The 22033-nt window shown below is 35.8% G+C and overlaps 1 protein-coding gene across 3 annotated transcripts in view; it reads left to right on the forward strand.

The window, feature by feature from the left end:
• Positions 1–15113, forward strand: part of LOC123271094 — a 154568-nt gene extending 139455 nt beyond the window's left edge. For all 3 annotated transcript variants that reach the window (XM_044737340.1, XM_044737339.1, XM_044737338.1), the window contains exon 3: positions 13459–15113. In XM_044737340.1, coding sequence (XP_044593275.1) covers positions 13459–14655 — 1197 coding nt within the window. In that variant the 3' untranslated portion in view covers positions 14656–15113. The remainder of the gene's footprint in view (positions 1–13458) is intronic.
• Positions 15114–22033: the final 6920 nt, after the last annotated feature.

The following is a 22033-nucleotide window of genomic DNA, read 5'->3' on the forward strand; positions in this document are numbered from 1 at the left end:
AACCGCGTGGAAATCGGTTTATTCATTCAAAAGCAATTGCAGTTTGAAAATTTAAATAATAGTGTTTGATTAAACGTCTATGAGACTTTTGAGCTCGAAGAGCTCAAAAACGTCATAAGTGTAATTTTAAGCGCTTATATATGGAAGGTAGATTTCACAGAATGAATCATCATCTTGTCTCAATAACTTTCGATTGACATGGAATGAAATTTATTTTAACACATATACATAAATAGGTTGTATTACACATTGCCTGAAAATGGTTTAATTGAACTTTTAACTTCAATACAATAACTAATAATTGTCAAAAAGTTAACGTTATATACGTCAAATCAGAAGGAATTTTATAAGCTTTTACATGAATTTATTAAAAATCAGCTATCTTTTTGCGATTAAAAGTTATATATAAATTAAATCGTCAAAAACGTAATTTTTACTATTTTGATCATTTTGAAGAGCTACTATTTCTGAACTAATCGAAGTATTTCGTTGATTTTAGGGCTCGTGCAAGCTAATTGTCCTAAGAATCTATATACTAAATTTAATAAGGATCTGTTGAGAATTCTCGACAGAATAACATTCATAAGTCGGTTGTACTACACATTGCCTGAAAATGATTCAATAGAACTCTTAACTTTGATAAAATGACTAAAAATGGTCAAAATGTCAATGTTATAAACGTCAAATTGAAGGTAATTTCATGACTTTTCACATGAATTTATCAAAAATTAGCCATCTCTTTTCAATCAAAAGTTATACATCAATGAAGTCACCGAAAACGTGATTTTCACTATTTTGATAATTTTAAAGAGCTGCCATTTCTAAATTTATTGAAGGATTTCGCTCATCCTCGAACTCATTCAAGGTTATTATCCAAAGAATATGTGTAACAAATTTTATCTAGATCCGTCAAGAATTGTAGACTTTTATCAAGAATTTAGCTTATTTTATGTGACTTTTATTATGAAATTTTATTAGCTTCCTCGTGAAACTTCAAAAGTTAAAAAATACAATTTTATTCGAAAATTTTAAGTGGTTAGCGTCCGAAAAATTGTGTTTTTTTTCTTTCAAAAAAGTAAGGAATAAAGAGGAGGACGATCTGCACTTTAAAATAAATTCATAGTTCTAACCTAATAATTTTTTTCCACCCAGAATACAGAACATTTTTATCCAAGATTTTTTATATCCAATATACGTTTCTAAATATAAAAAAACTGGTATTTTTCGCCTGAGAATACCTAAGTTTTTTCTGGAGCTAAAACTCTATGCTGCATTACCATAGCAACCGCAGCGGTGGCGCCAACAATTCTCAATATCTCCCTCCAATTTCACAGTTTAGGCGTGTTTGTTTACATCATTGAAGTTGTACTAATTAATTATTTATTGAACAATTACCTAGCTGTATTACAATTGATATTAAAATTTGGATGGATCCTTGGGTACCATCTAAGAGAAAAAGTTGCTCGAATGGAATTTACCATCTCTGCAAAAAATCTTTCAAGGTAATTGTTTTTTTTAATTCAATCTTTTTAAGAGTTATTCATTATACAAATTTGATGCAATAAAATAAAAATAGAAGTCAAGCCGTCAAAAGTAATTAAAAATTTAATTTTTCAATAATTTTATTAATAATTAATTTAATTTTCTTAAATTTATTTATTATTGCTTCAATTTTTTTTCATTTAATTATAATTGATAAATTAATCATTATTTTTTCCCCTCCGGGCGTAAAGCGTCAACCTTAGCCCCGCTGAGCTAAACGAAGTTGCCGCTTTCCGCCTTCATCGAGGAAAAAAAAGTGTGTGTGTACTTATGTACGCTCGTAAGAAGTTATACTTCTTTGGCGTAACAAGATAAAAATCTTTCTAAAAATTTTATCTTTCGCGTTATCCTACGTTCGTAGAAAAAACGAAACTAATAATAGAAAATAAGGTATTCAATACATTCAAAGTTTTATTATAACGCATTATAAAGTTAAATACAGTTTATTTAAATATCATAAAAAAATTACTTCTACATAATTAAAAAAATCTGGAAATCGGTTGACCGCGCAGGCCAACCCTAGAACTTCCCGCTAAGTTTGCATTTGAAACACCTTAAAGTGTGTTTTTTGGTTAATAAAACTTTTTTAATTAATCTTTTCGAGCTTAAAGCACTGTTTTTCACATTTTAAGCTCAAAGAGCTCAAAATGTATTTATTACACAACAAGATCTTTTAAATGCGTCGTTCGATTTTCATTTTTGAAAAATCACTTGACGCAGTTTTTAAAGCACAAAAAAACGTACAGGTTTATATTGATTGGTCGAGAAATCTCGAAGATATTTCAGAAAAATACCGAAAAAAAAAATTTTGTGAATTTTTAAACAACTATAACTTTTGAATGCGTCGTTCGATTTTAATTTTCAAAAAAGCATTCAACGCAGTTTTTTCATCACAAAAAATGTATGGATGATTTCATTATGATTTTTTTGCACGCTTTATAGTTGTTTTTAATAAACATTAAAATTCAAACTTTTTTTTTTAATTTTTTTTTCAATTTTTTCGGAATGGCTCGATGAATTAATTCTCAAATCTAATCAGATTTAAGTTTTGATAAACCTTTTAAAATGATGTATCGTAGAATTCAATCGGATGAGTCGTTTTTGAGAAACCGTACGACAAAAATTTATTTACACACACAAACACACACGGCCGGACATCTCGGCAAGAATAGTCAGAATGGCTTCCTGGGATCTCAAAACGTGGACATCCGATAAAAACTCGGCTTTCAAAAATCGGAACGAAATCAATAACTTTCCATTATTGGGAACTTTTCAATTTTTTTTTTAGCGGAAAGTTGAAAATATATATTTATTAGGGTGTTCCAAAAAAAGTCGATAATTTTTTTTTTCTATTGCATGTGAAATTCTTGTTATATATGCTATAAAAAAATTCTGTAAAAATTTAAGCCCTTAATATCAACTTGATGAACTCCATCACCGAATTTGAAGATTTACCATTGATTTAAAATGGAAAAATGATTTTTTAACCTTCATATCTCCTGCAAAGTATGTAGAACATTATTTTTCGGAAAAACCATCACTGATCCTTCTTCAGTATTAAATTCTGTAAAAAAAGCTCTTAGAGTCCAGTCTCTAACGTCAACCCTCTCGTTTTTATTTACGTTAAAAAATATAGATTTTTTGAAATTTCGATTTTTTCCATTTAATGTTTAAAATTTTGATCTCCGACCATAACGTTTGAGGAAATTTTAGTAGATCGTTCAGTGTATCACAAATCTATGCCAAGAAAATTTTTCGTATCACTTTTGGCTCCAAATTGCGAGGTTTGCAATATCTATTTTAATGATTATTCGCTATAATAATAAATTTTACAAAAAATTTTAAAGTCTATCAACAAAATATCAAAATTTCTTCATAACAGTCAACAAAACGCTGTATGTACGCTTCAATCTTTCAATTTTATTATTTTTTTTCATTTAATATAGGGGAGGGTGGGGCACGGCGGCCCACCTGGGACACAACAGCACACCTCAAAAATTAGATAAAAATTTTTTTTTTATTTTCTGTCAAATCATGACCTCTATGATGTTTTTATGATATTTTGGGCCAATATGTGATATGTGGGACATAATGGACCACTCGTGAAAAAAAAATTGTATCGAAAAAATCATTTTTAACTTCTCGCTAACAAAATCGAAGATTTTAAAAAATCGGGAAGTTAATGGTTTTACCCCGTTTTTCGAAAATCGAGTTTTCATGAGATCTCGACGTTTTGAGGTCCTAGGAAGCTTCCCTGAATGTTTTTGCGATGATGTCCGTGTGTCTGTATGTATGTGTGTGTGTGTGTGTGTGTCTCTCTGTGTGCGTATGTGTATGTGTATGTGTGTGTGTATGTGTGTGCGTGTGTGTGTAACCCTTTTATAACTTTTGAACGGCTTGACCGATTTCATCGCGATTGGCGCCATTCGAAAGGGTTTGACCAAACTTAGATTTTAAATATACTTTGGACTGATTCAGACCAGTAAATTTTGAGAAATCTTAAAAAAACTACAAAAAAAAATTTTTTGAAATGTGGTTTTTTTGGAATTACTTTTAAATGGCTTCACCGATCAATTCCAGAATCTAATCAGCTTTTAAGACCAAAAAACCACGTCGATCACTGCAAGCCCGGTCAAAATCGGTTGATTCGTTCGTGAGTTATCGTTGTCGAAAGAAAACCGAAAAGTGTTTTTTCGGAATTACTTCGAAATTCCTGGCTCGATCGATTTAAACTTGAAGATTCTTAATGAGGCTTTAAAAACTGCGTCGAATGCCGCCAACCGCGTAAAAATCGGTTCATTCATTCAAAAGTTATTGCCGTTTGAAAATTCAAAAAATTGTGTTTTATTAAACTGCTATTAGAGTTTTGAGCTCAAAGAGCTCAAAATGACACAAAAATCATATTTGTGAGCTCGAAGAGCTCAAAAACGTAATGTGTAATTTTGAGCGCGTAAGTACAAAATGAGCAGGAAGTTTCAGGGATGGCCTTCAGGGTCAACCATCGTCCTAATTTTTTTTTTTCGAATTGTTAGAAGTTTAAAGAATTAATTTTTTTAAGCTTTTTCAGGTCAATGGTATTGTAATAATACTTTTCCCCAAAATTTAACTAAATTCGACCGATGGTGGAGATATCGGCTGGGTAGGGTATTTTACGCTCGCCCTTTTAAATATATAATAAATTAACCCGGAAACCCCTCAGGCTGGGTTAGTGCACATTTGGACGCCAGGTAATTTTTATGAAAAATTACCAAAAATAATAACAATCCCAGGGGCCGCGCCGGACGATCAATCAACGATTCGAGTTAATGCGGATGAAAAGCGCAGGTTGCAGTACAATTAAAATAAAATTAGTGTAAAATACCGAGTAAGAAACAATAAGTTATTAAATCTATGTAATATTCCGAAAGATCCTGCTGAAATAAAGGACGGATGACAGGGAAGTAATCCGGGAAGTAACTTACATAAAATAAATCATTAATGAATCAGAAAATATTAACAAAAATAAATCATTTATTTATAAACGGTGTTACTTAAAACCAAATCTGCTTTCCAAATAACAGAATAAATCCTTTATGGAACAAATATAATAGATTTCAAACAATTAAACCAATATAAACGATAATTTTATATATTAGCTTTTCAATATTATTTACAAACGTAATAATAATTAATGTAAGTGTAATGCTTTAATTAGTAATTGCTGACCATTTCAGGGACCCACACGAGGCTTTCGGGATAGGTACAAGTATTCCCTTAAAATAACCCTTACTCGCTACGGGATCGACCCGATAAATCGATAGTGAATTTAATTAAACAATAAAGGAACAAATTATTTAAGCCAGGAGACAGCGGTTTGCGGATATTAATCAATCTCAACTTGTGAGTACTCACCAAAAAGGAAACTCAACCCAAGGCACCAAATCCACACTCCTTACAATAGCGGAGGTCCCGCGTGTGTACCTCACACCAAGCGGGCCACCGCGTGTCTGAACACTAATATTAGAAATTTATAGAAATAATATTAGAAATTTCAAATACAAATAATACTAATAATAGTAAATTCAGAGACACTCCGAGTGTGGATCTGTTGCCAAATTTAGGCGCAGGGAGGGACGCACACAGGGAATAAAAACCCTGTGACAGTATTTACCTGAGGTAAAATGGATTAGGAAAAAATTTTGTTGAACTGAAAAATTTCACAAAAAATTGAATTATATAGCTTCTAAAAAATTAAAAACACAGTTTTTTGAAATTAAAACAGTAATTTAATTATATTATTAATTATTGATCACGGTATCCTCTGCGTCAGGCAGAAACCCAATCTCAAAGTCCTATTTGAGTTTCTCCAAGGATGTCTTACTCTACGCAATTCATACTTCTAATTTTGGCTTGAAAAAAATAAACCTGGTTCAAGATATTACGTACTTTAAGAGCTCAGTCTGAAGACTTAAGATGTGATTTTAATTAATGTAAATTAATGTAACCAATTAATTGCTGAATACCATCTCTGTTTTTTTTCTTGTGCGTAGGTTTAAAACCTTTAAGTGCAATAAAAGAAACTAATTATTATCTGTTTAATACTCATTAACAGCTTAACAATAAAATTTATAATAATTTTTTAAAAACGTTAACAAAAATTCAACTTTGAATAAAACATGAAATATAAATTCTCGATAATTTTGAAATCACATCGAGATAATTTAATATCGACGGTTTAATTAACAATTGGTCTAACTCCTTATTTTTTAGAGGGTGATTTTTTAACATTTTGATATAGTAATAGTCCAATTATAAATTATTTGAATGATCCTGACCAAAATATTATACTTCTATTATTAAATAGTTCATTAAAGTGATACCTAACATTAAATTGTTTATTAGTGATAATAAATTTCGAACTAATTGTACCCTGGCGATTTCGGCAATGCGATGAAAGCACGGTTAATTCACGGTCGTTTCACCGTATAAGATTCGTTTTTATTGAGCGATTTATCAGTCAGCATCGGATACCATTGTGAAAGACGTCTACTATAAATTTATCAAATATATGCGGTCATTTCACGATGCAAACATTAGTTATGCACCTCCAAGTAATAGAGAAGTGAGTAATAAACGTCTGTTTTAAGACGGTTGATGTACTGACTGTAAGTGCAGAAAAGATGAATGTACACAAGTGAATCTACGACATTATGACCGACACTGTACGCTCAATATACTGTCAAATCACGGAAAATTCACGCTACTGTCACAAACAATATAATAAAAATAATATTTCTGACAGTTCAGACCGGGACTTGAACCCGGATTGTTTAGTTGCGCGCCCAATGCTCTACCAGTTAAGCTATCTGAGACACTGTCCAAAAATTTTATTTAGTCAGCTCATAAGGTGTCAAAACTGACTCATTTTTTTTTCATTTTACAGATAAAAATAGCTCAAATAAATTTATATTTCTTCCGTAAATTCAAAATAATAATCGTAATAAATGATTCAAATTTTTGATAATTATGAAAATCTTGATTTTGAAATTACGGTGAAATTATTAATTGTATAAAAAAAGTTCTAGAAAAGAAATTGCTTAAAATTTAATTAAAAAAAAAAAATATCTCATAATAATTTTCCGTGATAATAAATAATTTTGCCGTAATTTTGAAATTAAAATTTTCGTCTAATAAAAAACTCAAATCCTTAATAATAGATCCGAATTTTAGAATTACAGTGAAAATATTAGAGGTATACAAAATATGTTAAAAGTTGAGTTGAAAATTAATTATAATTTATTAACTAATGAACTGTTGAAAAAAATATTTCCCGATTAAAAAAAACAATAGTTATTATTACATTTCTCATAAACAAAAAGTATTATGGTACTTCATTTAAAACTATGAAAAAAATTCAACACTTGCTGTAGGTCATAAACTCTTCTGAAAAGTATTGAAATGATGGATCTCTGTTGATTGTATGTAATCTGATTAATTTTTTATGATTTTACTTTGAAATAAACAAAATTACAATAATTTAATTTTTTTTTTCAAATTTTTTATCCCGAGTATTTACTAAAAATTCTCATTGGCCTATCTTTTTATTTATTTTGAGAATTTTTAATGAAATAAAAAAAACATAGTCAGCACTTACTTATCGTTGACTTGTAAAAATTTCTAACTTACCGACATTATACGTTCGTTTCACTTACAGACCACTGTGCATCCACCACCGAGTTATGGTTTTTTGACAATTTATATCTTTTCGAATGACTGTCAAATGACAAACGATCGATTGATGATCTACGATTTTTGCTTAGGTAAAAAATCGGGGTAACCAAGAAAAAATTTCGTTTTTCGACGAGTGAAGTATAATAACTATACAGGATAAAAATCATAAAGTAACAGTGAAAAATTTTCATAACGATACTCGTCAGGCACTGTCAAACGACGGTCGTTCCATAGTCAAGCGACGATCATTTATCAACACTGTGAATTTACGGTGCATTCACCGTCGCTTGACGATCATTTTATCGTGACCACGAATCTGCCAGGGTATTTTCGTACAAATGGGAGATTCTCTAAAATGGTTTCAGACAATTTGCTCATTAGAACGTCGATATACGATTAATCGCAATGATCACAGAAATATTTGTCGGAATAATCTTCGTCAATACTTGCGCAAAAATCATGAGACCATTTTTTATTGCAATTTTTACACTGAATCCATGACTCTGTGGATGCTGAGCAAAGTCAATCACAATAAGGACAATGGCAATCATCATTTTTATATTTTAAACATTTTTTTTTTTTTTATTTAACTGAGTTCCTTTTTTTTTTGTTTCATTTTGATTTTTTTTTTCTTTGAGTTCTCGGCAATACTTGACTCGTAAAAATCGTGGTTTTCTCTCTACGACTTTTTCTGGGAGGAGAATCTCCAAATTTTGATGGTAATGGCTTCAGTAAAAAAAAATTTTTTTATGTGCTTTTTTTGGTGAGTGGGCCGTCGTGCCCCAGAAAAAAAATTTTTTTCGATTTTCTGTAAAATTTCGACTGATTTATTCGAAATAGACGGAGAATAAACAAATTTAATGGTTAGAAACCACAAAAAGTAATAATTAACTTAAGTGGGCCGTTGTGCTCTACCCTCCCCTAACAGTTTTTGGCCGTGTGTAAATTCTATGTTACAGCCGAAAAATGTTATATTAAATGAAAAAAAATAATAAAATTGAAAGAATTGAAGCGTAAATACAGCGTTTTGTTGACTGTTATAAAGAAATTTTGATATTTTGTTAATCGACTTTAAAATTTTTTGTAAAATTTATTATTATAGCGAAGAATCATTAAAATAGATATTGCAAACCTCGCAATTTGGAGCCAAAAGTGACACAAAAAATTTTCTTGGCACAGATTTGTGAAACACTGAACGATCTACTAAAATTTCCTCAAACTTTATGGTCGGAGATCAAAATTTTAAACATTAAATGGAAAAAATCGAAATTTCAAAAAATTTATATTTTTTAACGTAAATAAAAACGAGAGGGTTGACGTTAGAGACTGGACCCTGAGAGCTTTTTTTATAGAATTTAATACTGAAGAAGGATCAGTGATGGTTTTTCCGAAAAATAATGTTCTACATAGTTTGCAGGAGAAATGAAGGTTAAAAAATCATTTTTCCATGTTAAATAAATGGTAAATCTTCAAATTCGGTGATGGAGTTCTTCAAGTTGATATTAAGGGCTCAAATTTTTACAGAATTTTTTTATAGCATATATAACAAGAATTTCACATGCAATCGAAAAAAAAAATTATCGACTTTTTTTGGAACACCCTAATATTTATGTATATTTTATTCGGAATGATACAAAAGACGTGTGTAGGTTCAGAAACATTTGAATAAATATCGTGAATACAGTTGCCAGTTCTCACGCAAACATACATAGACGTCCTTACTTTTACTTTGTTGGTAACTTTTTTTGAGAAACTAAAATATTGACTAGCTAACTTCAGGGTGTCGGTTTTTCGTGACGGTGTGCGCGCGCATCTTAAAAATATACTCTCATAATTTTTCCCTAACGCGCCAAAAGAAGTATAACTCCAAAAATAGTATACACTCCTCGGGAAGTAAATAAGAAAGCCTCAGATCACATGTTTTTTGACCTCGGCTTCGCTTCGGCCAACAATTACATGTGATCTGAGACATTTCTTACTTTAATTCCCTAGGGGTGTAATATACTACAATTTATTAATTATAATAAAAAAGGTCCACCCTATCATAAACATATCCCATGCAGGAAACCCCCAGAGTTGACAAATGGGCCAGGCTTGGGCCAGTACTGGGAAACCTAGCTTCGGCGTACCTGTATTGGCCCATGCGTGGGCCAGGCTGTTTAACCCAGCCTCGGCCATGCCAATGATTACCCAACCTTGGGCCAAGACTGGCTAACTCAGCCTTGGCCATTCATTGGCGACCCAAGCGTGGGCCAAGACTGGTTAACCCAGCCTCGGCCATGCCAATAATTATCCAAGCTTGTGCCAAGACTGGCTAACCTAGCCTTGGCGATTCATCGGTGACCCAAGCTTGGGCCAAGACTGGGCAACCACGCCTTGGTCGGCCCAATTATTACCCGAGCCTGGGCCAGAACTGGATCACCCAGTCACGGCCACAATGATTACCCAAGGGTTAGCCAAGATTGGGAAACCTACACTGAAAAAAAAAATAAACAATTCAAGAGAAAAATTCTTGAACCAAGAAAATAACTTTGAAGAGTTTAATTGTCTTCAATCAAAACGAAAAATTCTTTGATTAAATAAAATTTACTTAAATCGAGAAAAATATCTTATTTTAAGAATTTTTCTACTCAAATCAAGAAGATGAAATTCTTAAAAATTATTTACTTGATTTAAGTAAATTTTTTTTTCTTTGTAGCCATGGGCGTTGAATGGCAACCAAGACTTGAGCCAGAATTGGGTAACCTAGCCTTAGCCATTCAATGGGAAATTCAAACTTAATAAATCATTAAGTAATAGAATTTTAAACAGTAAACATTTATTGTTTAACGAATATTTGCTAACAAATTCTAAAATTTAAAATTTATTATTTAACCAAGACAATTGCATATCGTCAAAATTGATGTAGCCTTAAAAAAATTAAAATATAATAATTTATAGTTGAATTTTTAATATTGATAATTTTAAACATGAAAATTTATCATAAGATATTAAAAATATACAGAACGATGTACAAAGTTTAAAGTAATATAACAACTTGACTCTTTCATTTTTCTTAACTATAATAAACATTTGTAAAAAATAGTTAATTTTCATCGAAACACAATATTAAATAACATAAATTATATAAATAATAAACCGTCACACTTCGTTACTATATAGATTTAGCTTATCAGAATAATAAGATGTGCATCAACTTATCGGTCGTACGGTGTAGGGGTTAGTTATCGGTCTGGCAAGCACGCGGCTCGGGTTCGAATCTCGATTAGAAGAACGGATACGATTTTCACACTTTATTTCTTATAATTAGCAACAGTTAGGTTTGAATTTAATTTACTTACAAAATAAAATAAAAAAATAACATTCCAATAATTCTTTTTTATCATTTTTTATCAAATGGCATGGGCCAGACTTGAAAATTAACTATGGCTCAGCCCTGGTAACCAGGCGTGGGCCAGTCCTGGTAACCAGGCTTGGCCCATCGTTATCATTCCAGACTTCAACCAGGACTGGGCCAAGCCTGGCTTACAAGCTTGGCCCAGAGTTTTACATAGTTGAGCCAAGGCTGGGCCAAGCTAGGCCCCGTGGTACTTTCCTCTATGGGATCATATGCATCTGTGTCAAATAAGATTGTTGGTCATATTTTTGTTTTGATATTTTGCTGAAGAAGAAACCGAGTTTTTTAAAAATCACTATACTTTTTAGTGAAAGAAAAAAACTTTGGTATTCTTCACACAGGTATACCAGTTCCTTTACTGAAAGAACAGATTTCCTAGGTGGAAAATAGTATATTACACATCCTAGGGCAGTAAAGTAAGAAATGTCTCAGATCACATGTAATTGATGTCCGAGGCGAAGCTGAGGTCAATAAACATGTGATCTGAGACATTTCTTAATTTCTTGCCCTCTAGGTGTGTAATATACTATTTTTTCAGTGTATTGAGAAGTTTTTTTCTGAGCATAAGAAATATTGTGAGTGGCAAATAGTATATTATGCAACGAGGGAGGAAAGTAGGATATTCCAACCCGCGTGTAAAATTGTTTTCCGAGCCAAAGGCAAAGAGGTGACAAACACGCAAATTGGGATATCCTACTTTCTTCGATGGCGCGTATACTATTTTTCATCGTATTTGTAACCAAAGTTTTATGCTCTTGTTTTTTTTACAAGAAAGTGCGACTTTTATCTTATGGAATAACATATCGATACTATTCTAATACGTCGTATCCCACAAAATTTGACAGATTGACTTTTTAAAAAAAAATAGAATCACGCGCGTGATATTGTTGTACAACATTATTCTGCAAGTCATATTGAAAATTCAAAGATCAAATAGTTTAATAACTATTTTTAAATAAATATTTTCATCCGTCGAATCCCATTTAATCAATGTTAAAAATGAATCGTTTTTACCGTCTGCTGTAAAATTTTCTAAATGTAGGATACGACGTATTAGAATGACAGCATCGATACATCAACAAATGAACAGCTTGAAATTTGCACTACCCATATAAGAAAGAACAACGAGCCCAGGCTTGTCCCAGGCTTGGCCCAACTCTGTTAAACTCTGGCCCAAGCTTGTAAACCAGAGTTGGCCCAGCCTTGGTGGAAGTCTGGAATGATAACATGGGGCCACGGTTGGTTGCCATGACTGGGCCAAGCTTAATTACCAAGGCTCAGCCATAGGTAATTTTCAAAAATTTTTAAAATTTTATTTCTGATGTAGAGCTAACGCAAATTCAGACCGCTTAACTCTTTATTTAAACCTAATTTTCGCAAATTAAAGAAATAAAGAGAAATTCGCAACCGTCCTAACCGAGATTCGAACCCGAGCCGTGCGCTTGCCAGACCGATAACTAACCCCTACACTGTACGACCGATATGTTGAAATACATCTCACGATTCTCATAAACTAAATCTATAAGGTGCCGAAGTGTGACGGTTTATTATTTATATAATTTATGATATTTAATATTGTGTTTTGATGAAAATTAACTATTTTTTACAAATGTTTATTAGGTAAGAAAATGCAAGAGTCAAGTTTTTATGTTACTTTAGACTTTGTAAATCGTTCTGTACATTTTTAATATTTCATTATAAATTTTAAAGTTTAAAATTATCAATATTAAAAATTCAACTGTAAATTATTATATTTTAATTTTTTTAATACCATATCAATCTTGATGATATGTAATTGTTTTTGTTAAATAAGAAATTATCGATTGTAGCACTAGCTAATAAATATTCGTTAAACAAAAAATATTTACTGTTAAAAATTATATTACTTAATGATTATTTAAGTTTGGATTTTCCATTGAATGGCCAGAGCTAGGTTAGCCAATCTTGGCCCAAGTCTGGCGTACCATCAAATGGCCAGAGGTAGGTGAGCCAGTCTTGGGCCGTCGTTCAACTCTGGGGACTCCTACATGGGATAACTACATACACGGACACACCAACACAAATACACACACACACGCCGACATACTGTCGTCGTCATAGGGATAGTCAGAATAGCTTCTTAGAACTTCAAAACGTGGAGATTTGATGAGAACTCAATTTTCGTGAATCGGGGTGAAACCGATAACTTCCCTATTTTTGAAAATCATTTAATTTTATGGTGGAAAGTTAAAAAAATTCGCATTTTCTTAAATTTTATAGTCTATTAATCATGAATTTTGAATATAAATTGTCAAATTTTTGTTTTATAGGAGTTGTGTCTGGGTGATGCAGTTGGTGAGACAAAGTACACAAATGACAATTTTTTAGATTTTGTCGACGTATATTGCCAAGAAAAATTTTCTCCACTGCTATATTCTACAAATCATCTAAAAACGGAAGAATTTGATAAATTCTCACAAAACGGAAAACAAGAAATTATTCATGATCAATGCAACCTCAACTTCATCAGTGAACATCCATATATTTTTGTTTTGAATCAGTCTGAAAATATTCTATCGAATAAAAAATCAAAAATACAAATAATGCATGACTATGTAAGCTTAGGTCAAGACAAACCTTTTGTAACTATTCAGCAAGACGCGTCTTGTGTAATGGATGAAACTGATTTCTTACCTAAATTTAATTTAGCAAAGAGAGAATATCGACATCATAACACTGTAGAAGAAAGATCAATCAACTGCAAAGACTTCTCTAAATTAAGTTCATCATACTTTCAACAAAGCTATACAACTAAAAAAGATGAAAATTTCCACAAAAAACTAGTTTCAATTATTAACGATGACGAAATTGAAAAATTAAGTGGGGAAATATACAGTTTAGAATATTATAGATCATGCAATAAATTATTGTCAATGAAATCAAGACCTTTGGCTAATTTACGACAAACTAATGAAGATGCTGAAAGAAATCATAAAGCATTAGTAGATTTAAATAAAAAGTGCCGAAGTATAATACGAAAATTTAAGAATGGTTTATTTACAATAGATACTATATTCAAATGGAATGAGTTACGTTCTAAAGATGGTCCTATGAGTTGCTCCATATGTCGGTGTAATAAATTTTTTAAACGACCTGGCTCGATTGCGAATCATATATATAGAGTACATGAAAAGATACTTCGAGAAGCATTAGAACGTGGTGAACTTCATAAAATATTGGAGAAAAATCAAAAACCGATAGGCGATTGGTCTATTGAAAATGATCAACACCTTACAATACCATGTGAAGAGTTAAGTCAGCAAAACTACTGCACAGTTATGAATTCAATGGGGTTTAAACTCCTTCATGAAAGTTCTCCCTTCTTGAGCAGCTGCAACTCATCACTCGATAATTATGATTCATCGTACTCTATGACTGAACAAGAACAGAACTTAGATTCAAACGTAGAGAAGTATGAATTAGAACAGGCACTTAAAACTCTAAAGCAAGATTTTGATAAGTTTTAAAAATTCTCTGCTCTTGCACAAATTTTTGTCAACAAAAAAAATAATTCGAGCATGAAAGAAAGTACCTTTGCTGATAAAAGAATTCAAGAAAAAGACATCATCTTCAATTTTGTAACGGGAGTGTAAGCTTCCGTCCAATTGGTCGCCCCTTTCGTCTCCTGAAAAGGCGCCACTGGGATTTTGTACACGGTGTCCCAGAAAGGGGAGGAGCATAACAGGAAAGATCAAGGTTGTGAGAAGTTCAGGCGGCTATAAATAATACTGAGAAAAAAGATCAATTTAAATTAAATTGTTTATTTCAAATTAACTAAATTTCAAATCAACATATTAAATTTAACAATAATTTCCCTAAAAATTATCTTAATAATTAATTACGTGCGAACCTCTCCACTAATACGCAGGCAACTTGCCAGAAAATCTTACAAATAAATATCGACCAATATACTTAATTTCTAAGTGTCCACCGGACATAAATTTACCATACCTATTTACCTGATAATCTTTTATTAACTACGCCAACCTGACGGAAATTAATATGTGCCCGGCGACGAATCGAATAACTACTCGATAAAATCGAAAGGTAAGAGAAAGCCCTTACCTATTGTCACGTCAGTTACGGTCAATAATGATCCCGCGGGAAATTCGATTTTCCCTGCTACAATTTTTAACTTCCCGCTAAAAAAATCAATGATTTTCGAAAAATTGGGAAGTTATTGGTTTTACCCCGTTTTGCAAAAATCGAGGTTTCAATAGATCTCGATGTTTTGAAGCCCTACACGGAGAAAAAAATATTGTTAGAATAAGGATACGGATCGTTATTCTGACTATACGCCGTATAGTCATTTTTTTTAGAGATATACGCTGTATAGCCAATTCAGCTATACAGCGTATCATCAAAATGACGATCCATATCATTATTTTAGCGTTACATTTAGTTAATTCAACTATACAGATCCTCACGTTAACGAAACAATTGCCTGTTTTAACGAAACTACATATATTTACAAGAGCTATTCTCTGCATGCTTTTAAGTCAAACTAATGAATTCTTAAATCAGAAATCCGGATTGTTATTTTAAGGAAACGTCATTTGAGGATACGTTGGATAGTCATTTTAACAATATTTTTTTTTCCGTGTAAGATGCTTTCCTGACTATTTTTACGATGATGTCCGTACGTCTGTATGTGTGTGTGTGTGTGTGTGTGTGTGTGTGTGTGTGTGTGTGTGTGTGTGTGTGTGTGTATGTAAACCTCATAACTTCTGAACGGCTTGACCGATTTGATCGCAATGGTGTCATTCGAAACGGTTTTGCCAAACTTAGATTTCCTGTAAGTTGGAACCGATTCGGACCAGTAGACTTCAAGAAATTGCAAAAAAAGTGAAAAAAAAGTTGTTTTTTTTTTATTTTTTTAAAATATCTCCGAATTGGCTGAACCGACCGACCTCAAAAACTAATCAGCTCTTAACCTCGAAAACCCGCATTGATCGCCACCAAAAGCATCAGAATCGGTTGATGAGTTCGTGAGACATCGTTGTCGAAAAAAATAAAAAAAAATGGTTATTTTGTAATAACTCCGAAATTTTTCGTCAGATGAATTTTTTACTAAATATTTTATAGAACTCAAAAAACTACATCGATTGCCGTCGACCGCGTGAAAATCGGTTGATTCATTCAAAAGTTATAGCAGTTTGAAAATTTTCAAAATCATGTTTCATTGAACTTTGATAAGACTTTTCAGCTCGAAGATCTCAAAAGCATAGGAAAGCTATCTATTTGAGCTCGAAGAGCTCAAAAACGTCATAAATGCAATTTTAAGTGCCTAGGTATGGAATTAGCGGGAAGTTGCAGGGATGGCCTTCAGGGTCAACCATTTTCTTAATTTTTAACTTCCCGCTAAGAAAATCAAAGATTTTCAAAAATCGGGAAGTTATTGTTTTCACCCCGTTTTGCAAAAATCGAGTTTTCAACAGATCTCGACGTTTGAAGGTCACAGGAAGCTTCCCTGACTATCCCCGCGAGGTTGTAACTTTGTCTGTATGTGTGTGTGTGTGTGTGTGTGTGTGTTTTTTTTTTTTTTTTTCCCTTAGGGGGGGGAATCCTTTTTACGGATTCTAGGCGTAGCTGTTTGGCCTGGATATATGGCGACTCGACGCAGCGTCATACTAAAACTCGACGCTAACGCCCCTACCCACTAAACCCTAAACCCCTTTCCTCTTTCCTCTAATCCCTCATGGAAACCGCCGTTAGGCATTACTTCGTGGGGGGAGGATATAGCGACTGCTCTTCCTTCTGGTAACTAGGTATTATTTTACCTTTCTTCTAGTTGTTGTCATTTGCTCTTTTTCTTTCGATGGAACGCAAGTCTATAAGGACTTCTGTTGCAAACGTGTTTGCGGCGTTCCAGGCAGCCTCTGATGACAGCATTGCTTCTACTATTGTCTCTGGTTGGATTTTCTTCTTCAGGATCATCTCCAGCTCATCGCGCTGTAGGTAAAATCGTGGACACTCAAAGAAAACGTGCTCCGCGTCTTCATTGATTCCTGGGCAGGACGGGCACTCCGGTGAATCATCATGCTTGAAGCGGTGAAGATACGTCCGAAAACATCCATGTCCTGACAACATCTGGGTCAGATAGTAGTTGGCCTCGCCGTGATTCCGGTTAAGCCAAACGTCAATCCTTGGTATGAGACGGTGTGTCCATCTTCCTGTTGTCGCGGCATCCCACTGCAATTGCCATCGTGCGATGCTGTTCTGCCGTTCTTCAGCTCTGAGTTCCTCGGCACTTAGTGTGGTTGACCTCTTTCGTTGGTAAAGGTTCCGTCTTTCCTCAGCTAGAACTCTAAGCGGCAGAGTTCCGGAAATGACAACTACTGCTTCTTCTGATATTGTTCGAAAGGCGCTTGCAACTCTACGGGCACTCATACGATATATTGGTCCAGCTTTTCTCCATGAATCTTGCACCTCTAGTGCGTCAGCCCAAATTGATATTCCGTAGGTGAGCACCGATGTGACTACTGATGACAATAGTAGCCTCCTGCTCTGCTTTGGGCCTCCGACGTTCGGCATCAATCGTGCGAGACTAGCTCTCACTACTGACGCTTTCGTACAGACGTGTTCCACTTGCTGCTTGAAGTTGAGTCGGGCATCAAGCATCACTCCCAGATATCGTATATGAGGTTGTGATGTGATTTCTCGGTCACCGACATTAATCTTAATTGTTTCAACTTCTTTTCGGCTGGTAATAAGCACTGCTTCGGTCTTCTGCTTGGCCAGTTGTAGGTTCACTGTATCCATCCACTGGTTGATCTTCTCAAAAGTGATGTCAAACAGATGTTGAATCTCGTCGAGGTGTTTGGCGACGATCACTGCGGCAACATCATCCGCATACGCTACCAGTTTGACACATCTTGGAAGCTTCAGTCTCAGGAGCCCGTCATACATGATATTCCACAGAAGTGGACCAAGAACAGAGCCCTGTGGCACACCACCGGTTATATCATACTCTTTTGGACCATTCTTTGTATCGTATTTCAGCACTCTATCTGTAAAATAGCTAATCACTAGTCTGCGAAGATATGTTGGCAAGTTCTTCTCGTCGAGAGCTTGCATGATGCAGTCCCAATTAGCGGAATTGAAAGCATTTTTGATGTCCAAGGCAGCCACCAGGCAGTACTTCTTCGTTCCACCCTTCCATCTAGTTCCTGCGATCGCCTCTTTGGCCGTATTAACAACCAGGTTGATCGCGTCCAGGGTTGATCGTCCTTTCCGGAATCCATACTGGTTGTCTGCCAAGAGTGGGTCGACTACTGCATCTATTTGCTGATGGATGATACGCTCAAATATCTTACCCGCCGTATCTAGCATGCAGAGTGGTCGGTAAGATGACGGTTCTTCTGGCGGTTTCTTTCCTTTAGGTAAAAGTACTAACCGTTGCTGTTTCCACTTACGAGGAAAAGTCCCCTCCTTGAGGCATGCGTTGTAAGCGTCTAGAAATAATGTTGGTGCTGCCTTTATGATGGTTTTCAAGGCTATATTAGGGATTCCGTCCAATCCCGGCGCTTTATTATTTCCTACCCGATTACAGGCCTCCAACAATTCTTCTTCAGTGACAGGTGGAATGTCGTCCAGTTCATCTTGCGTTGACTGATAATTGAGACTGTGTTGCTGTGGAAACAGCGCAGTGACGATTTTCTGAAGGAGTTGGGGACACGTAGGTGACGGCATTTGTTGTTTCTTCAGGTGCGTCATGACCACCTTATATGACTGACCCCACACGTCTTTGTCGACCTCGTATATGAGCTCTTTCCAGCATCTTCCTTTGCTCTCTTTTATGGCCTTATTAAGTTCACGACGAGCTTTTTTGTACTCTGCGATCAGCACTGCAGAGTAAGGTCGTTGATAGCCACGCTTTGATATTCTTCTCTTTTGATGACACTCTTTACGGAGGTTGCTGATATGATCATTCCACCAGTGTACCGCAGGTCTTGAATTCATAACAAGTTTGCGAGGCATACTGGCATCACAAGCTTGTGTTACTCGCATCATCAGGGCCTTAGTATGTTCTTCTGCACATCCAGTCTCTATCGGATCACTATCGAGGGCTGTTAGCAATACTTCTGGGTCAAGAGATTTCACCTTCCAACCGACGGTGTTAAATTGCTTGATAGGCCCCTGGAGGTTCTGGTCGTTTGACGTTTCCCAGAGTATCGCATGATGGTCACTGGCAGTGTAGATGTCCAGTACCTTCCAGTTAGTGTTACCTTTAGCAAGGCTGGTACTGACAAAAGTGATGTCTACAATCGAGCTTGCGTCACCTTTGGTGTAGGTCGGCGTGTCACCACTGTTGAGCAAGACTACATCTAGTGTAGAAAGAGCTTCTAGCAGCTCTCTTCCTCGTGCATTAGTCTGCTTACTGCCCCAGTCTACTGCCCAGGCGTTAAAGTCCCCGGCTATCGCCACTGGATGATGTTGCTTCGCGTCCTCGGTCAGTCGATCCAAGAAGTCAGTAAACTCAGCAATTGAGAGGCTAGGTGGTGCGTAGCAGCTGTAAAAACGGATGCCATCTACTGATGCTGCTACAAATCCAGCGCTGCCATTGGTAGCTACACTCTGGAAAGGGAGCTTACCACAAGCCCAGATCACAGCTTTCGTGGTGATATCCGTCTCCCAAGGTTGTCCAGCTAAATGTTTATATGGCTCCGATAAAAGCACAACGTCGAGCTTTAATTCCCGTACTGTCTGCATAAGCAGGTCATGCGCAGCTTCGCAGTGATTGATGTTAAGCTGCAGTATCCTCATGTTCGTTTATTTGTCAGCTTCTGGAGTGCTTCTTGGAAGACTGGACATCGGCCAGAACCAGACCGGTGAGCAGTGTCCTGAGAGCCAGGTTTTTCCAGACATAACGCACATTTCACTTTATTTGGGCATTGAGCAGCTTGATGACCTGTTTGCCCACATTTGATGCAAAGCCCAGATCGGTCGACTTCGCTTTTACATTGGGCAGTAGTGTGTCCAAAGTGCCAGCACTTATAGCATCGTAGTGGTGTCTTAATTGCTCTGACACGGCAATTTACCCAGCCAATCCTTATTTTGCCTGTCTTTCCAAGTATCTTCTGCACTATTGCTGCTGGCAATCGTACCGAAGCAGTTTGAGTACCTCTGTAGGCCGGACGAATTTTAATGACATCTTCAGGTATTTCGTAGTCATTTCCAGCTGCCTCGTGTAAGGCCTTCCGGACATCGTCTTTAGTTGTTTCGTCGTCAATGTCCCGGATTTCAAGCTGTTCCTCTGGGCCTTTACAGATGACTTGCGCTTCTTCTTTAAGGATGCTCTTGATGGTCTTCAACAAAGCTTGTCCTTTGTCTGCGGTCTTTCTGGAAAGCGTAATGAGCATATTCCCATCATTCGTCTTTTGAACCTTGTCAACGACGTCACGGGTCTGATCTGGTTGTGTGTGTGTGTGTGTGTGTATGTGTGTGTGTGTGTGTGTTTGTGTGTAGGGGAGGGAATCCTTTTTACGGATTCTAGGCATAGCTGTTTGGCCTGGATATGTGGCGACTCGACGCAGCGTTATACTAAAACTCGACACTAACGCCCCTACCCACTAAACCCTAAACCCCTTTTCCTTCTTTCCTCTAATCCCTCATGGAAACCGCCGTCAGGCATTACTTCGTGAAGGGAGGATCTAGCTACTGCTCTTCCTTCTGGTGGCTAAGGTGTTAACTACCTTCCTTCTATCTTCTGCTATTTGCTCTTTTTCTTTCGGTGGAACGCAAGTCTTTAAGGACTTCTGTTGCAAATGTGTTGGTAGCGTTCCAGACAGCTTCTGATGACAGCATTGCTGCTTCTATTGTCTCTGGTTGGATTTTCCTCTTCAGGATATTCTCCAGCTCATCTAGCTGTGGGTAAAAACGTGGGCACTCAAAGAAAACGTGCTCTGCATCTTCATTGATTCCTGAGCAGGACGGGCACTCCGGGGAATCATCATGCTTGAAGCGGTGGAGATACGCCCGGAAACAGCCGTGTCCTGATAACATCTGTGTAAGATAATAGTTGACCTCACCGTGACTCCGGTTCAGCCAAACGTTGATCCTTGGTATGAGACGATGCGTCCACCTACCCTTCACTGTGGCATCCCACTGTAGTTGCCATCTACTTATGCTCCTCTGCCGCTCTTCTGTTCCAAGCTCCTCAGCGCTTAGTGTGGTCGACTTCTTTCGTTGGTAAAGGATCCGTCTTTCCTCAGCTAAGACTCTGAGAGGCAAAGTTCCGGAGATGACACACACTGCTTCCATAGATATTGTGCGGAAGGCACTTGCTACTCTTAAGGCACTCAGACGGTAGACTGGTCCAGCCTTTCTCCATGATTCTTGCTTTTCTAGTGCGTCCGCCCATATAGATATTCCGTAAGTGAGCACTGATGTGACTACAGATGATAGTAGTAGTCTTCTGCTCTGCTTTGGGCCTCCGACGTTTGGCATCAGTCGTGCTAAGCTAGCTACCACTGCTGATGCTTTTGCACTCACGTGTTCGAATTGCTGCTTAAAGTTGAGTCGGGCATCAAGCATCACTCCCAGATATCGGATATATGGTTGTGATGTGATTTCTTGTTCTCCGACTCAGTTTTATGGTCTCTATCACTTTTCTGCTGGTAATAAGCACAGCCTCAGTCTTCTGTTTAGCCAGTTGTAGATTCATTGAATCCATCCACCGGTTAACTTTCTCAAAGGTGATACCGAACATGTGGTTTATCTCATCTAGGTGTTTCGCAACGATTACGACAGCTACATCGTCTGCATATGCAACAAGCTTGACACTTCTTGGAAGAGTCAGTCTCAGCAGGCCATCATACATGACATTCCACAGAAGTGGACCCA

Source organism: Cotesia glomerata, linkage group LG8, assembly GCF_020080835.1.
Source record: "Cotesia glomerata isolate CgM1 linkage group LG8, MPM_Cglom_v2.3, whole genome shotgun sequence".
Classification (NCBI taxonomy): domain Eukaryota; kingdom Metazoa; phylum Arthropoda; class Insecta; order Hymenoptera; family Braconidae; genus Cotesia; species Cotesia glomerata.